The 20,855-nt window shown below is 44.3% G+C and overlaps 2 protein-coding genes across 4 annotated transcripts in view; one reads left to right on the top strand and one right to left on the bottom strand.

Moving 5' to 3' along the window:
• The window catches only part of KCNC2 (potassium voltage-gated channel subfamily C member 2), a 159,514-nt gene that overhangs the window by 53,604 nt on the left and 85,055 nt on the right, over positions 1-20,855 (top strand). The gene's annotated exons all lie outside the window — the stretch shown is intronic.
• Positions 18,417-20,706, bottom strand: LOC135973898 (uncharacterized). The gene is made up of 2 exons (XM_065559230.1): positions 19,981-20,706; positions 18,417-18,986 (listed from the first exon to the last, which is right to left on the bottom strand). The coding sequence occupies exons 1-2, from the start codon at positions 20,555-20,557 to the stop codon at positions 18,511-18,513; spliced, it is 1,053 nt and encodes a 350-aa protein (XP_065415302.1). The 5' UTR covers positions 20,558-20,706; the 3' UTR covers positions 18,417-18,510.

Raw genomic sequence — 20,855 nt, 5'->3', positions numbered from 1 at the left:
TCAGCTGGAAAATCTGCCATCTGGATTGAGATCAGTTTTTTGAATAAAAATGAATGGATATAAATTTAGGTCAGAAAAATTTTCTCAGCCAAAAAAAACCAAAAACAAATTATTTTTCTGTATGTAACTTAGTAACAATAAAAAATTTGTGTAGAAAGACAACTTACTGATATAGAGTAAATAATTTCATATTGCATGCTAATGGACCATGGAAGCTGAAAATAAAGGATATATGCAAAGTGTGTCAGCAAACTGCTTTAAATTTTGCAGATTGCATTTGATCAAAACACATGGCTTGGCTCAAAGTTACTGTTTATTAAAATCCTGCTTTCTTCCAACTGAATAGCTAAAAGAAAATTATAATGTTACTACTGTAATTATATTTGATGCAAAGAAACTAAGGAAATAAATAGGGAATGATGCAAACCAGTAGATGATAGGGCATACCACCTGATCATTACCTAACTTTGCTCACACACACATTTATTGCTTAACTTACTTTATTATGGTTGGGGAAGGTCTCTTTTGACTTAAAAAAATCTTCCTCTTTTTGGTTTGGAAAAAAACAGACTCAGATTTAATTTTTCCACAACCCAATACAGTAGCAGAAAAAATCCAGGAATTTGTAGTAGTCTGATTTACATAAATTTGAATAGTATAAGTAATTGGACAGTACACTTTATAGCTGGAAGAATAATCTTTGATCTTGTTTTGTCTCCTCTTGTGAGCACAAACAGTTCCTGGTTCTAAATATGATTTATTGAAAGCAATCAGTACAGTGTACAGAGTAATATGAATATCCAATATTAGGAAAATTAATGACTCTTGCTCTTCCAAGTTCTGAGGAGTGAGACTGTAAAAATGAAAACCTGAACCAAATTATGCCCATGTTTACACTTGTGCAACCCATTGCCTTTAGTGGGATTGTAGGTGTGTAACTGACACTGGAATATGGCCCATGATTTAGCACTTAACAAGCGAACTGTGTGATTAAAAATGTTTCTCTGTGTGTTAACGCTTCATTCTATTCACTGTTCAGCTATGGTCAATATTTCATGTCATTCTTTTATTTTGCTGGGTGTTTGTATTTAGAAGTTGATTGCAATGGTTTTAAAGGAAACCAAGTGTCTTCAAGGGGGAGTGTGTTGCTGCCAATATGGAATCATGCATTAATGATGAGCCCCGCTGACAGCTGCTCATTCACATTTGTCTTCATTATGTAAAGCACCGTCTGTCAGGAATGAACACTGTCCGACTTACAGTAGAATGGTTTATTGAGTATCAACCACTGGCCCTAAACTATTAATAAAGTGAAAAGATTATCTGGTGACACATACACACAAAAAGAAAAATTAGAAAACTCTTGGGTTTCCCACTGATTTAAAATAAAGAAACATCAGCACCTACCTACTGTGTTTACTGCAGTTGACTGCTTTCATATGAAATCTGGTATGACCCCAATTTAGCAAAGTACATCTGTTGCTTCTCTAAACTACACACTCAGGTTTTGTCTATACAGCAAGCTAGTGTTTTACAAGCCGAGTTGTGACTCTCCAGTATACTAGCTGGTCATGCTAATGTCCCATGTGGTCACTACTACAGTGCAGTGAAACTCCTGCCACACTCTGGGACTTTTACCGAGCTGTAGTTGTGACCACATGGGACGTTACTGCTCAGCAAGCAAGTGCACTGTAGAGTCACACACCCTGTCTTGCCGCGCACTAACCCACAGTGATAGATAAACATTCAGCATCAAAGCACTAGATTAGTGATACAAGTCAAAAGAAAGACACTTAGGGTAAGCATTTTGGAGCCTGCGGGAGCGAGCCTCCCAGCCCAAGTTGATCGACTCAGGTTAGCGAGACTTGTGGTAACCCTCTAAAAATGGCTGTGTAGACAGTGCTTTGAAGTGTTGACTTGGGCTGAAGCTTCGGCTCTAAAGCCTTCTCCTTTCCTTAGTTTCAGAGCCTGAGCTCCAGACTCAGCAGCAACTTCAAAGCGCAGCCTACACAGCCATTTTTAGAGGTGTAGCATGAGCCCCATTAGCCTGAGTTGATCAACTTGGGCTAGGAGGCTCACTCCCACAGGCTCCAAAATGCTGTGTAGACATACTGTCATTGACTCCAATGGGCTTAGGATCATGTGCATTCTGAGCTATTGTTTTGTTTTTGGAAACAGAGTGAAGATACCCAGACTCTTCATTCCCAGGAATTCAGGTTGAAATTATTCACTTCCATCATTTTGGAACCAACAAGATCTGAAAGTAAATAATAAAAGATTAGGAAGACCAGAATAGAAAAGAAGGATAATGGCTAATTTGAAATGGAGTAATTATACTGCTTGTTGCTTTATAATAGGTATGTAATGTAGAAATATTTTCAACTAAGGAATGCAAAGTAAGTATCTTTGGCCCGAATCTGAGAGATTAATCTAGAGAAAATTCCATGGAGAAATAAAATACATGGAGAAAACTAAATGCAGTGATACACTAGGGTGTTTACAATCTCAGTGTCAGTTCATATGTAACAAGAAAAAAACAAAATGTAAGACAAATTTGCAATAGGGACTTGAATACCAGTCTTGATCCAGAAGGTTGGGACTCCATATGTGCCAACAGACACCACTTTTGCAGTGACCTTTAATGGATACAAAAGAATGTTATTCAAATTGAAACTTGGTAAAATGAAGTAAGTAATCATGACAACAGTGGTTGGAGGAATTGTAAAGCAGGTTCATTTTTTTTCACTAATTATGAGGGTTGCTATAATGTTAAAGATTGAAAGTCTGTACAATTCTTGATACCAAAATATGTGAAAATCCCAAATTATGCATCCTTGGGGATGTTAATATAATTTACCTAATCCCAAACGAAAGTGTTACTAAGAACTATAGTATAATAACTAAGAAATAAACACTGCATAATTGAAAACCTTTCTAATGCCTAAATATAGCTATGGATGTCTATAAGAAGTGCTATATGCACATAGAAAAAGTATCCTTTCAGCTATCTGATAGAAATAACATATTCCAGGATATGCTGTGTAGGCCATGCTTCTAGATATATATGGTGTCACTAATAGCTCATGCATAAATAGAGATGATAGAATGTATGTACTATTAGTGTTTCTATGTGGACATCTACATAATTCTACACATCCTGTTCTCTGTCACATTTAGCCATTCTAAACATAATTAGTGTATTTAGTTAAAACTTAAATATATAAAAAGAAAATAATCATATATACTGGAATTATTTTTGTGTGTGAATTTTGCCCCTGGATTACTAAACTAGCTCATAGGAAGCATTCACGCAGTTTCCTACTATGTTAGCTAGTGTGCCAGTAAAAAACAAATACAAAAACAAAACAAAAAAACCCCTATTTTAGAACAGGTTCACTCCTTGAAATTTTAAAAAGCAATAAAAACTTCATCTAAACATTTTGTGTCCAGTTGTCCCAGGTTGTAGGTCCAGGAAGAAGTAATGTTGGTTTTAATGTGTTTTTTAATTTTATCTCATCAAATTTTCAGCATGTTAAAATGAGCAATAAGTGGAGGTTTTTTTTTAATGCACTTTCCTCCAGCACTAGGCACAGTGTTCAGGATTGTCCAAGTTGCCTGAATGCTGCAGATTTTGAACAAAGGAACATTGTAGTGCTGTCTTGCCATTTCAAAGTCTTCCCCCTGTAACTGAGCTCTGCAAATCTTTCATAATGGAACACACCACCAGGTAATACCTGATTTTGTTAATAGCTAGCACTTTGAGATTTGTAAAACTGGGTCACCTTTCATTTTTCCCCTTCCCACTCCAGCAGATACCACCAACTCCTCCAACAGGCCTGGGCTCACTCTTAAACTTTTGCTGTCGATACAGTGACTTGCTTCCCTCCTGTTGTTCCAGAGCACATGTTGCTGACATCTTCATTTTTCCTCATCTCTTCAAAGACTGGCTGATTGCTCTGCTTCACCCATCCTTTGCCTTCAGTAAAAAGACTAGCAAATTTACTAATCTGTTTCCTGACTGAAGAGAGCACATTTAAGGGTTAAGGCTGCCTACATTCCCATTCATTGACAACAGGGACTCTATACACTTACTGATCCTTGTGTTAGTGACGCTAACATTCCTCTCCATCTAGGGTCTAATACAGTTTGTAGTAGTCTACAGTGCTAGGGTCCCTGTTTATAGAATAGAGTTACAGCAGAACCTCATTACGAACACCTCAGGAATGGAGGTTGTTCATAACTCTGAAATGTTCCTAATGCTGAAGAAAACGTTATGGTTGTTCTTTCAAAAGTTTACAACTGCACATTGACTTAATACAGATTTGAAAACTTTACTATGCAGAAAAAAAATGTTGCCTTCCCTTTATTTTTTTAGTGGTTTACGTTTAACACAGTACTGTACTGTATTTGCTATTTTTTTTTATCTCTGATGCTGCCTGATTGTGTACCAAGTGAGGTGTGTGGTTGACTGCTCAGTTTGTAACTCTGGTGTTCATAACTCTAAGGTTCTATTGTATGTGAATCCCTAGAATTGGAATTTCTAGTACCTCTCCTTCCTCGTGAATTTTCCAGGTCTTTGATTAAATGCATCTGTGCTCACTTTTTCTTTGGCATAGTCTGAGTCAAGAACCAGGATAATGATACTTTTTGTAGTCAAAGGAATGGAAAGCAGAACCCTTTTGTTAGATCATTTTTATCCTGGCAATGTGCTACCAACAGTTCTGGTGGTGGCCACATGGTAAACTGTGTCCTGGAGCAACCTTGAAACCAAAACAGGAACAAGATGACTCAGCGAGTGAATATGCTAGTCATAAAGCATTCAGTGTTTCTAGCCCTCTCAGAGTCATCAGTTACTGTTCACAGGGGATCTAGGATAAAAAGGTGGAAGAACAGGATGGCTGAGGCAGAAATGTGAGTCATTTGTGAACTACTATTGTTGCTGGTTGCCTTCATTTACGGAATGTGCAAAATACCCATCTCCCTTCACGACAAGTGATTCTATCACATTAATAGTTACTCAAGCTATTCTAGCAGCACTTTTCCATTATTCAAGATGGACTAATATGCTGTTTGTTCTCTTACAATACATCTAAAATATGAAATTTTTTCTTTGTGATGATTTCATATTTTTCACATTTGTGTTCACTCTCCTTTGCTTAATTTAGCGTTGCCTGACAGTTTTCATCTCCAGATGCAGATACATAGAATTAGCTTAGTGTATTGACATGGATCAGCCATGGTATTCAGCGCACAAATCCTCTGGGCACATAGCTATTTCCCATGTTGCTTTTGCTGCTGAGTTAAAATAAGCAAGTGAAAAAAAATAAAAATAAATAATAAATAAATAATAAATAATAAATAAATAATAAATAATAAATAATAATAATAAATTAATGGAGATATCCCATCTCCTAGAACTGGAAGGGACCTTGAAAGGTCATCGAGTCCAGCCCCCTGCCTTCACTAGCAGGACCAAGTACTGATTTTTCCCCAGATCCCTAAGTGGCCCCCTCAAGGATTGAACTCTCAACCCTGGGTTTAGCAGGCCAATGCAAATGAACTCTATTGTAGCTTTGAGATAGTGACGCTATAATTAAAGCTGAGACTGGCATTCCATTCAAATCTCCTCTTTTTGATTGGTCATACTTTCTCAGAAATTCTTTTTGGGGCTGCAATTTCTGATATTTGAGCTCATCCAACAGATGAATTTTTTTGAGGAAATTTGAATCGAATTGTGTGTGTGTGTGTGTGGGGGGAATGCACGTTTCTGTGCAGACTTTGTGTGTGTTTATTTTTTCATTCAGCTAACTGAAAAATACTGTTTAACACACAACTTCAAATGTTGGCTCACATTCCACTTGAATTGGGGCAACCTTAATTCTGGAATTGTGTAATTGTAAGGTTGCAAAGTTAAGCACTCTGAAGTTCTTTTAACATTGGTTTTCTGGATGTATTTTAATATAAAATACTGGTGTCTGCTAAAAATTTTCATGCCCCCTCACTTCATCTCTTTTTGGTATGATGTAAAACTTGTTTACCAGGCTGCTTCTCTTCCCAGTGGTGGCTACACTTCACTGGTGAAGGGTATGTCTACACAGCAAAGGCAAACCCGTGGCTGGCCCATGCCAGTCGACTCAAGTTCATGGGGCTTGGGATGAGGGGCTGGTTCATTGTTGTGTAGACTGGGCCTGGAAGTCTACACAGCAATGAAACAGCCCCACAGCCCGAGCCCCCTGAGCCCAAGTCAGCTGGCATAGACCAGCCGAGAGTTTTTCTTTGCTGTGTAGACATAAACATACAGGGCTTGATCTTGCAATGATCTCTGTGCCAGTAGATTCCTGCACCCATGCAGAGACCGTTGACTTCAACTGAAGTCAGCAAGGCTCTGCATGGCAACATTGAACTTGTTGCAAATTCATGTGCTTAAAATTAATTATTACATGTGTAAGACTTTGAAGAATGAGGTCGCTAGTGTGTGTGAGAAGTTTTAGAATCCTTTGCAGTGAAATACTATATATATATATAAAGGCATTATTCTGAAAAAGGGAAAATGACAAATACTATATCTATTGTTTTTAAGGGTTTAAAATGAGTAGACTGCAATAAAATCCATTTGGGGGAAAAAATCTTTACCAAGTTTTCTGAAATCATAAAAAGAGTTATACAGTGAGCCTTTGCCTTTGACAATTCTTAGTATATCCCATGGCTTAGTAACTAAATTAGTGTTCTTTGTTTTTGTTTGTTTATTTTTAAGCAAAAGAAAATCCAGTAAAAGTTATAACAAGGCAGAGAGAAAGAACTCTCAGGAGAAGAGAAAAAATTGTCGCCAGATCATCAAAGCTTTTAATGTGATGATGAAAAGTTGTGGCTTGAATAAAGAATAGGTTTGGGTTGTAACTAACAGCTTTCAGGACAGTGTTTGTTCGTCTGCTGATCTAGAGCTAGAGGGATGATGTACTTTGCTCACCCTTTATTTCTTCTCCCAGTACCTAATTTTATTCCATATTTTAAATGTTTTCTTCTGTTAAAATATTTTATTTGGCTCCTTTTCCTTTCAGAACATTATTTTTAGCTTGAAATCAACAGGAACAAATGCAAACAGAGACTGCTACAAAATCTTAAATAGCTCAAAAGAGCAGTTATGAAGAAATTTTTTTAAGTCAGTTCCTTACTTATGCTTTAGATACATATTGTAAGAATATTCTCAGCAACTCTTATCAAAGAAGATTCTTCCCACTGTTGGGTGGATGGTTTGTTTCTGTTGTCCTACTGAAATGCCACTGCTAAAGGGTTTGGGTTGTGGGGAGGGTATTCATTTACTTATCTCACTGGTCTATTCTAGCATCTAGGTGAGAAACACTCATATAGAAAATGTTATAAAAATGTCAGGATTTGAAAATGGATACCACAATTATTTTTTATGCTCTGTTTAAGAGAAACATTAGGATTTCAAGTATCAGAGGGGTAGCCGTGTTAGTCTGAATCTGTAAAAAGCAACAGAGGGTCCTGTGGCACCTTTAAGACTAACAGAAGTATTGGGAGCATAAGCTTTCGTGGGTAAGAACCTCACTTCTTCAGATGCAAGTAATGGAAATTTCCAGAGGCAGGTATAAATCAGTATGGAGATAACGAGGTTAGTTCAATCAGGGAGGGTGAGGTGCTCTGCTAGCAGTTGAGGTGTGAACACCAAGGGAGGAGAAACTGCTTCTGTAGTTGGATAGCCATTCACAGTCTTTGTTTAATCCTGATCTGATGGTGTCAAATTTGCAAATGAACTGGAGCTCAGCAGTTTCTCTTTGGAGTCTGGTCCTGAAGTTTTTTTGCTGTAAGATGGCTACCTTTACATCTGCTATTGTGTGGCCAGGGAGGTTGAAGTGTTCTCCTACAGGTTTTTGTATATTGCCATTCCTGATATCTGACTTGTGTCCATTTATCCTCTTGCGTAGTGACTGTCCAGTCTGGCCAATGTACATAGCAGAGGGGCATTGCTGGCACATGATGACATATATAACATTGGTGGACATGCAGGTGAATGAGCCGGTGATGTTGTAGCTGATCTGGTTAGGTCCTGTGATGGTGTTGCTGGTGTAGATATGTGGGCAGAGTTGGCATCGAGGTTTGTTGTATGGGTTGGTTCCTGAGTTAGAGTTGTTATGGTGCGGTGTGTGGTTGCTGGTGAGAATATGCTTAAGGTTGGCGGGTTGTCTGTGGGCGAGGACTGGCCTGCCTCCCAAGATCTGTGAAAGTGAGGGATCATTGTCCAGGATGGGTTGTAGATCACTGATGATGCGTTGGAGAGGTTTAAGCTGAGGACTGTAGGTGATGGCCAGTGGAGTTCTGTTGGTTTCTTTTTTGGGCCTGTCTTGTAGCAGGAGGTTTCTGGGTACACATCTGGCTCTGTTGATTTGTTTCTTTATTTCCTTGTGTGGGTATCGTAGTTTTGAGAATGCTTGATCTTGTAGGTGTTGGTCTCTGTCTGAGGGGTTGGAGCAGATGCGGTTGTACTTCAGCGCTTGGCTGTAGCCGATGGATCGTGTGGTGTGTCCGGGGTCGAAGCTGGAGGCATGAAGGTAGGCGTAGCGGTCGGTGGGTTTTCGGTATAGGGTGGTGTTAACGTGGCCATCGCTTATTTGTACTGTGGTGTCTAGGAAGTGGACCTCCCGTGTAGATTGGTCCAGGCTGAGGTTGATGGTGGGTTGGAAGCTGTTGAAATCATGGTGGAATTCTTCCAGGGTCTCCTTCCCATGGGTCCAGATGATGAAGATGTCATCAATATAGCGTAGGTAGAGAAGGGGTGTGAGTGGACGAGAGCTGAGGAAGCGTTGTTCTAGGTCAGCCATAAAAATGTTGGCATATTGTGGGGCCATGCGGGTGCCCATAGTGGTGCCACTGGTCGGGAGGTATATATTGTCACCAAATTTGAAATAATTGTGCGTGAGGATAAAGTCACAGAGCTCAGCAACAAGTTGTGCTGTGTCATCATCAGGGATTCTGTTCCTGACAGCTTGTATTCCATCTGTGTGTGGGATGTTTGTGTAGAGAGCCTCTACATCCATGGTGGCTAGGATGGTGTTTTCTGGGAGGTCACCAATGCATTGTAGTTTTCTCAGGAAATCAGTGGTGTCACGGAGATAGCTGGGAGTGCTGGTGGCGTAGGGTCTGAGTAGGGAGTCCACATATCCAGACAGTCCTTCAGTGAGAGTGCCAATGCCTGAGATGATGGGGCGTCCAGGATTTCCAGGTTTGTGGATCTTGGGTAGTAGATAGAATAACCCCGGTCGGGGCTCTAAGGATTTATTAGGATTTCAGATACTGCTGCATGGTAACTGTTAATGACTCCTACACAAGGTACAGTTGGTCTATGCCTGTATTTGAGCTAGGGGTGTGATTCCCTGCTTGCTTAGACATAGCTGCCCTAGCTCTGCTCAAGCTAGTGCACTAAGAATAGTATGGTAGCTGGGGTGAGCGGCAGCCTGGGCTAGCTGCCCCAAGTACATACTCACAGGTCCAGGTGGGTTTGTACTTGGGGCAGCCCATGCCACTGCTTGCCTGCTGTGATACTGTCGCTACACTACTATTTTTAGCACACTAGCTCAAACAGAGCTAGTGTGGGTATGTGTACGCGAGTTGGGAATCACACCGCTCAGGTGTCAGGTAGTTGTAGCCTAAAAGAGAGGCTGTGACCCTGCAAAGGGATCCACCAAGCCCAGGGCTCTGCCTCAGTAAGTGTAAAGGTTTGATGGTTCAGAGTGAATGAAGAAGTTGTGTAGCATTTATTTTCAAGTAGCTATTTAGCTAAATTTAATGTGTTTTATTGTTTCTTATTCTGCGGGCCACCGCCATCTGTTTTGTCCACCTGTTGCATCCTGTTTGTCATACAAGTGGTGAGATCTCTGGAGCAGAGACTGTCTTCTTTGTTACATGTTTGTTCAGTGCCTCACACAATGGTGCACTCGTCCTTGGTTGGATTCCTAGGCGTTAGTGTAATGATAGGTGAAAGGAAGACTGCACACAGTCAGTACTCCATCTTCCAGCACTTTAAAAATAATTTATTTAAAAATATTTGAAAATCAGTATCTTATTTCCATAGAAAAAAATTACATATTTGCAAATAGAGGATTAAATTGTGGTCAATCTATCATAGTGGCGTAGGGCATGGGCCAGCTGCCTGCATTACAGATAGCCATGTGAGAGGGTGTAACAGACTGCTGGGAATCAGCAGCTGAACCAGCATTCTGGTCAGTGTTTAATCAGTTGGACAGCCCCCACCCCTGGGAGGGCCTGATTAAGGAGAGGAGTTCCTGATTACCAGATCAGATTGGGGCTGGGAAGGTAATGAACTAATAAGTCTATTAATAAGAAGACTGAATACAAGAGCACAGGAAGGAAGTGGAAGATGGGGAGGGAGAACAGACAGGGCTTGACAAAAGGGAGGTCTCTGAGAGGAGACACCTTCCCCCTAGGGTGACCAGATGTCCTGATTTTATAGGGACAGTCCTGATATTTGGGGCTTTGTCTTATATAGGTGCCTCTTCCCCCACACTCCCCATCCTGATTTTTTACACTTGCTGTCGGGTCACCCTACTTCTCTTGGCCCCTCCCCCCCTTTTTTGGGAGAAGGGGTAGAAAAGCTGGATAACCTTGTCAATACTATGACTGCACTAGTATGTAAAAAGTAGTGGAATGAAACACTGTAAATAAACTGCACAGTGGGATTTACAGGGTCTCTGAGCAGTCTGTGCAAGGCAGAAAGGATGGGAGCAGAGGGACCCCATCACACGTGGGTACTTGTTTGGATCCTGCATTTATCCATGCAGACAGAGACCCTGATGGGGGAGCTGCTGTAATGGTTTGACAGGCTGGGAGAAGGAGGAGATATTACAATGGCTGGTGGAACCGCAGAAGGAAATGCAGAAAACCTTGTAGACCTTCCTGTAGTCCCGCAATTTGGAGAGACTGTCTGTGCTTGCATGGCAGGCTGAGCAGCAAAAAAGCTCGCAGGAATTTATAAGGGAATGAGACCAGGTTCAGCATCAATTACTATAAAGTGCAATGAGTCCTGCAGCTGGGATTGGCAACCAAGCACAGGGGGTATGCCTCTGCAAATGACCCCAACACAGTTTTGGTCATATTTGAGAGAGTGGCTATTGGGGCAGGATGGAATAAGAGAATCTGGGCCCTATGGCAAACATCCTATTTAATAGGGGAAGCTCAGGTGGCCTACATGACTCTCAGTGATGAGCAGGCAAGGGATTACAAAGTGGTTAAAGTGGCCATCCTAGACTTGGTGGGCCTTTCCACAGAGAAGTATCAGTAAGAATTATGAACCATTAGATAGACTGGGGGATTATAGCCCTGAGTATTTGCCTGAAAATTGACAGCCTGGGCCAAATGTTGATTGAGGCCAGATACCCAAAGTGTGGGCCATATCACAGATGCTGTTATTCTTGAACAGTTCATTCAGTCTCACGGAGAATACCCAGGTATGGGTCAGGTGGCATCAATCCATTACCCTAGATGCAGCAGTTAAATTAACAGAAGAGTTCATAGAGGTGGACATTCCCAGTGGAGGACAGCAGTTTAAGGGACCAGATGTGGGAAGGAAGACCAGAGAACTTACAGTCAGAAAGGGTGCCAAGACTAACAGGGAAGGGCCCAGGGAACACCATCTGGATTGAGGGCTGTCATGTGTTAGCTGTGTGGGTGGCAGGAACATATACAAAGAGATTGCTGTATATGGAGTGTGGGTTTACAGAATTCTGTGGTTGGGTTGGGACTTCAAAGCAGGGAGAAAGAAGGAAGTTACTGACCATTTCTGTAATGTTGGGGAGGAGGTATTAAAGAGGTGGACACAGCCTCACACTGTTCACTAATAAGGGGGAAGTTGGTGAAACCCCATTGGATACTTCCTGGAGCAAAAATGAGACTTGAGTGTATACATGGAGGGGATAAGAAACTCTGCCCCATTGAATAGGTGCCCCTTGAAGTTTGGGAGAAGATTAAAAGGAAGTGAGTTGGATAGTGGATGGGTCACTGCCACCCCCAATTTAAGCAGAGGCTTTAAACTCTTCCCATTAGGGAATTAAAGGGGTGTCCAGGATCCCAGAGGGAACTAATGAAACCCATGGCAAAGGAAAAAGAGCCATTAAATATAGAAGGGTTAGAAAATATTAGACAGGAGAACACAAGCCAAAGAGAAAATAAAGAAAGGGGAGTACCCCTAGAGATGAAGGGGGAGGGGAAAAAAAGACAAGGAAATAGTTTCAGGGATAAAGCTAACCCGAGCTCGTTAACAGCAGTCAAGTGGCTGTCTAATGTCAGGAGGAGGGAATCCAAAGAGGAGTTTGGAGGATTTGCAGGACAAGTGACCATAGGTAACCAGGAGGAGAAGGGTCACCAGCAGACCCCTGCACAAAACAGAGGGTGAGAATGTGGCGAGGGGACTCCCAGGTTATCCCTGGTGTGAGGACCTGTGGACCAAAGTGGAATTGTGAGGGTGACCTCCACCCAGGAAATGTGATTTTTTTTTGTGGGTGGAGAATGGGTGGACCCTAAAAGGGAATCTTAGATGATCACCCTGGGGGCAAAGAAAGGCTGAAGCTCAATAGCACCTCTGGTAAAGGCAGGAGAGTCGGGGGAAAGAAATACCTTTCTGGCAGGCAAGGGGAAGAGGTGTGTGACAACTGAACCAGTACGCTGGTCACTGTTTAACAGTTAGGCCCTGGGGAGGGCTGGATTAAGGAGAGAAGTTCCTGATTACCAGATGAGATGGATCTGGGAAGGTAATGTGCTAATTAGCCCATTAACAAGGAGAGGAGCGAGAGGGCAAGGTTGGGTGAGGGTGAGAATTGGCTGGCTGGGCCTTACAAAAGGAAGCTCTGTGGGAGAAGACGCCTTCCCTGCCTCCCTCTTGTTTTTTGAGAAGGGGTAGAAAACCTGGATAACATTGTAAATACTGTGACTGCACTAGTATGTAAAAGGTGGTGGAGTGAAACTCTGTAAATAAACTGCATGGTGGTATCTACGAGAGAGAAGTTCACTCAGCGGTCTGTGTGAGGCAAAGAGGAAGGGAGCAGAGGGACCCCATCATAGAGGGGAAGAAGGCTCCAAAAAGCTGCTATATCTCCACCGTTGTGCAAGTAGGTGGGAGGGGGTGGAGCTACCCCAACTCACCAGCCAGTATAGCTGCCCCAGTGCATGTATGCTGTGCTTGGCATAGACTCAGAGCAATTAACTCCCTTTCTAGAGCAGTGAGGGAACTGGGAGGGAGAATCTAAGTTATGTGCGTGTTACAAGAATGACTGGGTGAAATTTTATGGTCTATGTTATGCAGGTGGTCAAACTAGATGATCATAAAAGTTTTTTTTTCTGGCATTAAACTCTATGAATTGTGACTCTTCAGTCATAATCTTCCTCCTAAACTGTTCTTGGGGCTATGCAGTAATATACAACCTCTTACTCTGGGCTCATCCAAAGGTCTGACTGAGCCCTTAGTTTTAAAAATATATTATTTTTCTCCTCCCTATTCAGTGAGTATACCGCTGCCTCATTCACTACACATCATGCAGTTGATGTGCCAAGAGCCACAATTTCCTTTTGGTTACAATGATGTAAATCCAGATGTGGAGTTGCTCTGGATTTACTTTACTGTAATTGTGAGTAGAACTTGGTCCAGAGTGGGACAGAGAATCTCAGTATTCCTGCTTCATGCACCATGTTGTCTTGTGAACCTGTTTATGGTCAACCTGTCCACTGAAGGCTGGGGTCCTGGAAATAGTAGTATGTAATCTTGAAATGAAAAATTACATCATAATACTTACACATACTAATCTCTAGAGAAACCTAATACAGCTACCATGTTAAGGCCCCATTCTAATTTATAATAAGGCCCTTATACATGGCACTTAGAGTGGGAGTAACACAGTACAGTGCCAGAGTGGTGTAAAGGGGCCTTAGGCCTTGGCTACACTGGCAATTCACAGCGCTGCACTTGCTGCGCTCAGGGGTGTGAAAAAACACCCCCCCTGAGCACAGCGAGTGCAGCGCTGTAAAGCGCCAGTGTAATCAGCGCCTGCAGTGCTGCACGCTCGCTTGCAGTGCTGCAAGCTATTCCCCTCGGAGAGGTGGAGTACTTGCAGCGCTGCGAGAAAGCGCTCGCAGCACTGGTGGCGCGACTACACTCGCGCTGTGAATCCGCGAGTGTAGCCAAGGCTCAGTGTAACTGAAAATGCAGCCTACACTGATGGTATGCTGCTGCTTAGCTTTTGAGGCATTGCAGCAGGAATGGAGTGTTTCTTCACTCTGCTGGGTGCAAACGAGGGGCAGGTACTTTCTGACTCCCTTTAGATCATTAATTGAAGAGGAGGGGGAACAAGTCCTTTCCTGGCATCCTCATCTTCACAGACAGAAGATAACAGAGCAGCCTTCCTGACCCACAGTGGTACATGGGGACAGGTCACATCCAAGACACAAAGAAGAGGTTGGAAGTGGGGAAGGAGCAGGCTTTAGGGAATTTGGGGGCAACAGAGGTGGCATTTGGAAGGGTGGAAGTTCTCCGATGATTGGACTTCAACAGAACTTGAACCTGGAATGTAATGTGCATTAGGTGGCCTGCTTCCAATCCCTGTGAATGAATTCTGCAAGGTCAGATTAATGGATTATGTGAGCTAAACCCTTCAAGGTCCACTCAGTTCTAATTGCTCCCACCCAATGTAGAGTGTTGACTTATACTTGTCCCCATGAAATCAAATAGACCCAAATGAATGGCTTACAATGAATACTGAGAGTGGCTGTAGCATGCAAGTTTCCTGTGAAGTGGTTTAGAGTGAAGCAAAAAAGCAACAAAGGGGAAAGAAAAGCCCTATTGCAATGGATTTATATCATCTAAACAGCATTATAATATCTGAATGGTTTTAGGCTGAAGTGGCATGTGGAATTGGAGAGATTTGCATAAGTACTAACTTGCCTCCAGTGTTAGTTACAGCTGACTAAACAATTAGTATGGAAAATACTGTAATGTCAAATCTATGGTCACAAACTGTATGAAAATGTTTGCATAAAAGTTCATGAACTGTTCTTTTTGCCCTCCTTCTGAGCCTGTTTTTCTTCCATCCTCCTTGTCTCTGCATTGCCTTGCATTGATGGGACCATTGCACTTTGAGGCTGGACTCTTTAAATAAAATTTTTCAGTCTGGAATCACTTTACTTCTGAAATAGAGAAACTTTAATGTTGGCAGTGGAAGAAAAGTAGGGCAAAACATTTAGGGCTTTCCCAGTCTAGAGAGAAGCCTTGACCTCTCTGAATAACTGTATATATGATGATACATCTGAAAGCCTATTTTAGAGAAAAAAGAAAATGCTTTATTATTAAAGTGAAGAAATGGGAGTCAGATCTGGCTTTACTCCCAGCTGTGCCACAAGCCTCAGCCTCAGGCTTAATTTTGTGTGTGTCTGTTTCCACATCTGTAATGAGATGATAACACCACAGAGGGCTGTTATGAGGCTGAATTCATTCATGTGTATGAAGTGCTCTGAGAATGTTGGATGGTATTGGGTGGGCATAACCTGTAATTTAGTTCAGTGTAAGAGACTACCTTATTAAAACTAGAGTGTCTGACTAGCATGATATAGTCACTGAAGTTTTACCAACAGCACTATGTATGTCATAATAATGATCCTTTATATATAAAATGGAGAAGAGTAAGAAATAAACTTCAATCCAATCTCACCCAGCAGAGGCCAATTTTTATAGAAAGGACAGCCCCTTTGTCTGTGTTATGCTAATGTTTGAATCCTGTAGTGCAATTATATTATGAATGTCTCAATATTAGTAAGAGAGACAAGGTGAGTGAGGTAATCTCTTTTATTGGACCAAGTTCAGTTGGGGCGAGAGACAAACTTTTGAGCTTGTCTCTTTCACAGACAGAAGTTGGTCCAATAAAAGATATTACCTGACCCACCTTGTCTCTCTAATATCCTGGGATTGATACTGCTACAACACTGCACCCAATAACAGTAACAAATAACAGATATTGTCTAATGGATTGTAGTGCATTTAGCTACATAACTGTTAAATGCTTTTTCCTGTTAAATCTCTAAGGCCTTGTCTACACTACGAGAGTAGTTCGATTTTACTTGCATCGAATTTTTGTAATCGATATTGCAAATTCGAACGTGTGTGTCCACACTAAGGACAGTAATTCGACTTTGTGCGTCCACACTAATGGTGAAAGCGTCGACATTCGAAGCGGTGCACTGTGGTCAGCTATCCCACAGTTCCCGCAGTCCCCTCTGCCCATTGGAATTCTGGGTGTAGCCGGCAATGCCTTCTGGGTAACTAAATGTGTCGAGGGTGCTTTTGGGTAACTGTCGTCATCCGTCCATCACTCCTGCCCTCCCTCCCTGAAAGCGCCGGCGGGAAATCATTTCGCGCACTTTTCCAGTCATTGACAGCGCGGACGCCACAGCACTGCGAGCATGGAGCACGCTGCGACCATCGCTGCAGTTGTGGCCGCTCTCAACACCTCGCAGCTTATCATACAGGTTTCCCTGAGGCAGATACAGAAAAGTCAGGCAAGGAGGCTACGGCACCGCGGTGATGTCCTGAAGTCTGAGAGTAGCACGGACCTGTCAGAAAGCAGGGGACCCAGCGCCGAGGACATCGCGGTGGCAATGGGTCATGTTGATGCCGTGGAACGGCGATTCTGGGCACGGGAAACAAGCACTGAGTGGTGGGACCGCATAGTGCTGCAGGTCTGGGATGAATCCCAGTGGCTGCGAAACTTTCGCATGCGGAAGGGAACTTTCCTTGAACTTTGTGAGTTGCTGTCCCCTGCCCTGAAGCGCAGTGACACCCGGTTGCGAGCTGCACTGAGTGTACAGAAGCGAGTGGCCATAGCCCTCTGGAAGCTTGCAACGCCAGACAGCTACCGGTCAGTCGCGAACCAGTTTGGGGTGGGCAAATCTACCGTGGGGGTTGTTGTGATGCAAGTAGCCAAGGCAATCGTTGATGTACTGCTGCCAAAGGTAGTGACCCTGGGAAACGTGGAGGCGATCATAGATGGCTTCGCAGCGATGGGATTCCCAAACTGCGGTGGGGCCATAGATGGAACTCACATCCCTATCCTGGCACCGGACCACCAGGCCACCCAGTACATTAACCGAAAGGGCTACTTTTCCATGGTGCTGCAAGCACTGGTGGACCACAGGGGACGTTTTACCAACATCTACGTGGGATGGCCGGGCAAGGTTCATGACGCTCGTGTTTTCAGGAACTCTGGTCTGTTTAGACGGCTGCAACAAGGTATTTACTTCCCGGACCACAAAATAACTGTTGGGGATGTGGAGATGCCTATAGTCATCCTCGGGGACCCAGCCTACCCGCTAATGCCCTGGCTCATGAAGCCCTATACTGGCGCCCTGGACACTGAAAAAGAACTCTTCAACTACCGGCTGAGCAAGTGCAGAATGGTGGTGGAGTGTGCTTTTGGCCGTCTCAAGGGGAGATGGAGAAGCTTACTGACTCGCTGTGATCTCAGCGAAACCAATATCCCCATTGTTATAGCAGCTTGCTGTGTGCTCCACAATCTCTGTGAGAGCAAGGGGGAGACCTTTATGGCGGGGTGGGAGGTTGAGGAAAATAGCCTGGCTGCTGATTACTCACAGCCAGACAGCCGGGCGATTAGAAGAGACCAGCGGGACGCGCTGTGCATCCGGGAGGCTTTGAAAGCAAAGTTCCTCAGTGAGCAGGGTAACCTGTGACTTTAAAGTTTGTGTACTGAGAAGCTAAACCTGCCCCCGTTTCTTTACCCAGGTAATGTTGACTATCCTATCCAGTTACATACCCCCTTCACCCCCCTTCCAACACACGTTGCGAAATAAAAATAGTTCAACTTTGTTAAAGCACACCGTTTTCTTTAATACTGTTTTCGCGGGAATTTTTTAAAACTGGGACGCAGACTGTGGTGCGGAGCGGGTGTAGTGTAGTGACGCGAATGCAGCTTCTAAACTCAAGGATTGACAGGCTCCGCTGCAGTGGGATGGTTGTTTCAACGGAGCCTGTCACCCCTCCTGATCGGGACTGTGTGTATGGGGGGGTCTATGTGACTTTGTGGCAGGGGGAGGACGGTTACAGATCCCCTGCTGTGTGGCTCTGTGATCCTGCCTAAGGACCGCCGCTTAAGATCTGTAACTGCCCTCCCCTGCCACAAAGTCACAGAGCAACCCACCCCCCACCACATAACATGAAAACAACCTCCCAGACTAACCAGGGTAACTAGTCACTGCATCACTGCACTGTGTATGTGCCCTGCTGCTGTGCCTGCCCCCGACTATGTACCCTGCCAAAGGTGACTGTCCTGTCCAATTACCAACCCCCTTTCCCATCCTCCTCCAAAAGAACATGATTGAAACAGTAGTTTACAGAAACATATTTTTTATTATCAACTACACATGGCATTGGGAGGTGAAACTTGGACGGGGGCTTGTGTCAGGCGGGAAGGAAAGAACTGTTCAAATTTTGGGAAATGAGAGCCTTCTGCTACTAGAGCTCTCTGCAGGGGTGGAGTGAGAGTTAGCAGGGACTCTGCCGCCTCTCCTTCTTTGCACTTTGGGTGAGGTGGGTATGGGACTTGGTGGCAGGGGAGGGCGGTTATAGATGGACTGCAGCGGGGCTCTGTCCTCCTGCCTCCGTTCCTGCAGAACATCCACAAGGCGCCGGAGCGTGTCCGTTTGCTCCCTCAGTAGTCCAAGCAGCGTTTGAGTCGCCTGCTGGTCTTCCTGCCGCCACCTCTCCTCCCGATCCATGTTGGCTTGGTGCATTCGGGTCAAGTTCTCCCGCCACTGGGTCTGCTGTGCTGCCTGGGCTTGGGAACAGGCCATAAGCTCAGAGAACATGTCCTCCCGTGTCCTCCTCTTCCTACGCCTAATCCGCGCTAGCCTCTGGGAGTGTGATTCCAGGCTAGGTTGTGAGACAGTCACAGATGGGGCTGTGGAAATGGGAAAAAGGGAGTGAATTCCTCAGAAAGAAAAATGTAGTTGTGAACAAAGAACATAGTCTTTCTCTGTGAACAAGACCATGCACAGCACCTATCACATGCGCACTCAGCACAAGGTCGAATTTTCGGCCTTCGCATTCAGTGCCTGGGGTCTTGCACAGCACATTTGAGAAGCGGGGCAGCACAACGGAATTTCTGTTGCAGGCAGACATGGTAAGCCGTACACTTGTGGCAGTTTAAAACTTTTAGATTACCACTGGCCTCATTTCACATTTAAAGCTATGTCAGTTCCTGCAGCCAGCAATCCGGCAAGCGGGAACTCTGCCCCTGTCCCACCCCCTCGCGGCTGTCCCCGGGAACGATCCCTTTCGGCTGCCCCTCTCCCGCCTCCACCGCGTGGCTAAAAACCAGCGGTTACAGTTCTGTCAAGGAACGGGAAAGCAGTCCCAACACTAACATTCCCCTACCTAATTAAAAGCAGGTCACCATGGGCGACATCACCCTGATGAGGATCTCTGAGAGCGACAGACAGAGAATGCTCCGGGAAAGCCTCCAAAGACCAGGGCCGTATGCCGCCCTGCTATGCAGAGCAATGATTCCCGAGTACGTGATAGTCTCGTGGCGCGGCAACGTCTCGTACTTCGGAGGACCCAATAAGGCCGCTCTCCCCAGGAACCTCATGGAACGGCTTTCAAGTTACCTCCAGGAGAGCTTCGTGGAGATATCCCAGGAGGACTACTGCTCTATCCCCGGACATATAGACCGCATTTTACTGTAGCTGCAGTAGCAGGGAATAAACAGTAGAGCGGCTTGTGCAGGACAATCACTGAAAACCGGACATTGCTAGATTTTTTTTCAAAACTTGCACTGCCCATGACTAAACCGTTAAGCGCATAGGGCACACTAATCATGAACAACCCATTCTTTAAATTGTTAATATTCCTGTTTTGTTAAAAATAAATGTTTAGATGTTTACAACACTTACTGGCTGATCCTTCACCAGATTCTGTGTCCGGGGTAACGGCTGGGGACGCTTCGTAGGGGATCTCTGTAAGGGTGATGAAGAGATCCTGGCTGTCGGGGAAATCAGCGTTGTGAGCGCTGCCGACTGCCTCGCCCTCCTCATCTCCTTCCTCATCTTCCACGTCCCCTAACATGTCCGAGGAACCGGCCGTGGACACTACCCCATCCTCAGAGTCCACGGTCACTGGTGGGGTAGTGGTGGCGGCCGCACCGAGGATGGAATGCAGTGCCTCATAGAAACGGGATGTCTGGGGATGGGATCCGGAGCGTCCGTTTGCCTCTTTGGTCTTCTGGTAGCCTTGTCTCAGCTCCTTGATTTTCACGCGGCACTGCGTTGCATCCCGGCTGTATCCTCTCTCTGCCATGTCTTTAGAGATCTTCTCGTAGATCTTTGCATTCCGTCTTTTGGATCGCAGCTCGGAAAGCACGGACTCATCGCCCCACACAGCGATGAGATCCAAGACTTCCCGATCAGTCCATGCTGGGGCCCTCTTTCTATTCACAGACTGCACGGCCATCACTGCTGGAGAGCTCTGCATCGTTGCCAGTGCTGCTGTGCTCGCCACGATGTCCAGACAGGAAATGAGATTCAAACTGGCCAGACAGGAAAAGGAATTCCAATTCAAATTTTCCCGGGGCTTTTCCTGTGTGGCTGGTCAGAGCATACGAGCTCGCACTGCTGTCCAGAGCGTCAACAGAGTGGTGCACTGTGGGATAGCTCCCGGAGCTATTAGCGTCGATTTCCATCCACACCTAGCCTAATTCGACATGGCCATGTCGAATTTGGCGCTACTCCCCTCGTCGGGGAGGAGTACAGAAGTCGAATTAAAGAGACCT

Source organism: Chrysemys picta, chromosome 1, assembly GCF_011386835.1.
Source record: "Chrysemys picta bellii isolate R12L10 chromosome 1, ASM1138683v2, whole genome shotgun sequence".
NCBI classification, from domain to species: Eukaryota; Metazoa; Chordata; order Testudines; family Emydidae; genus Chrysemys; species Chrysemys picta.
Note: the sequence above shows the minus strand (reverse complement) of the source record. Positions and strands in the feature narration are given on the sequence as shown.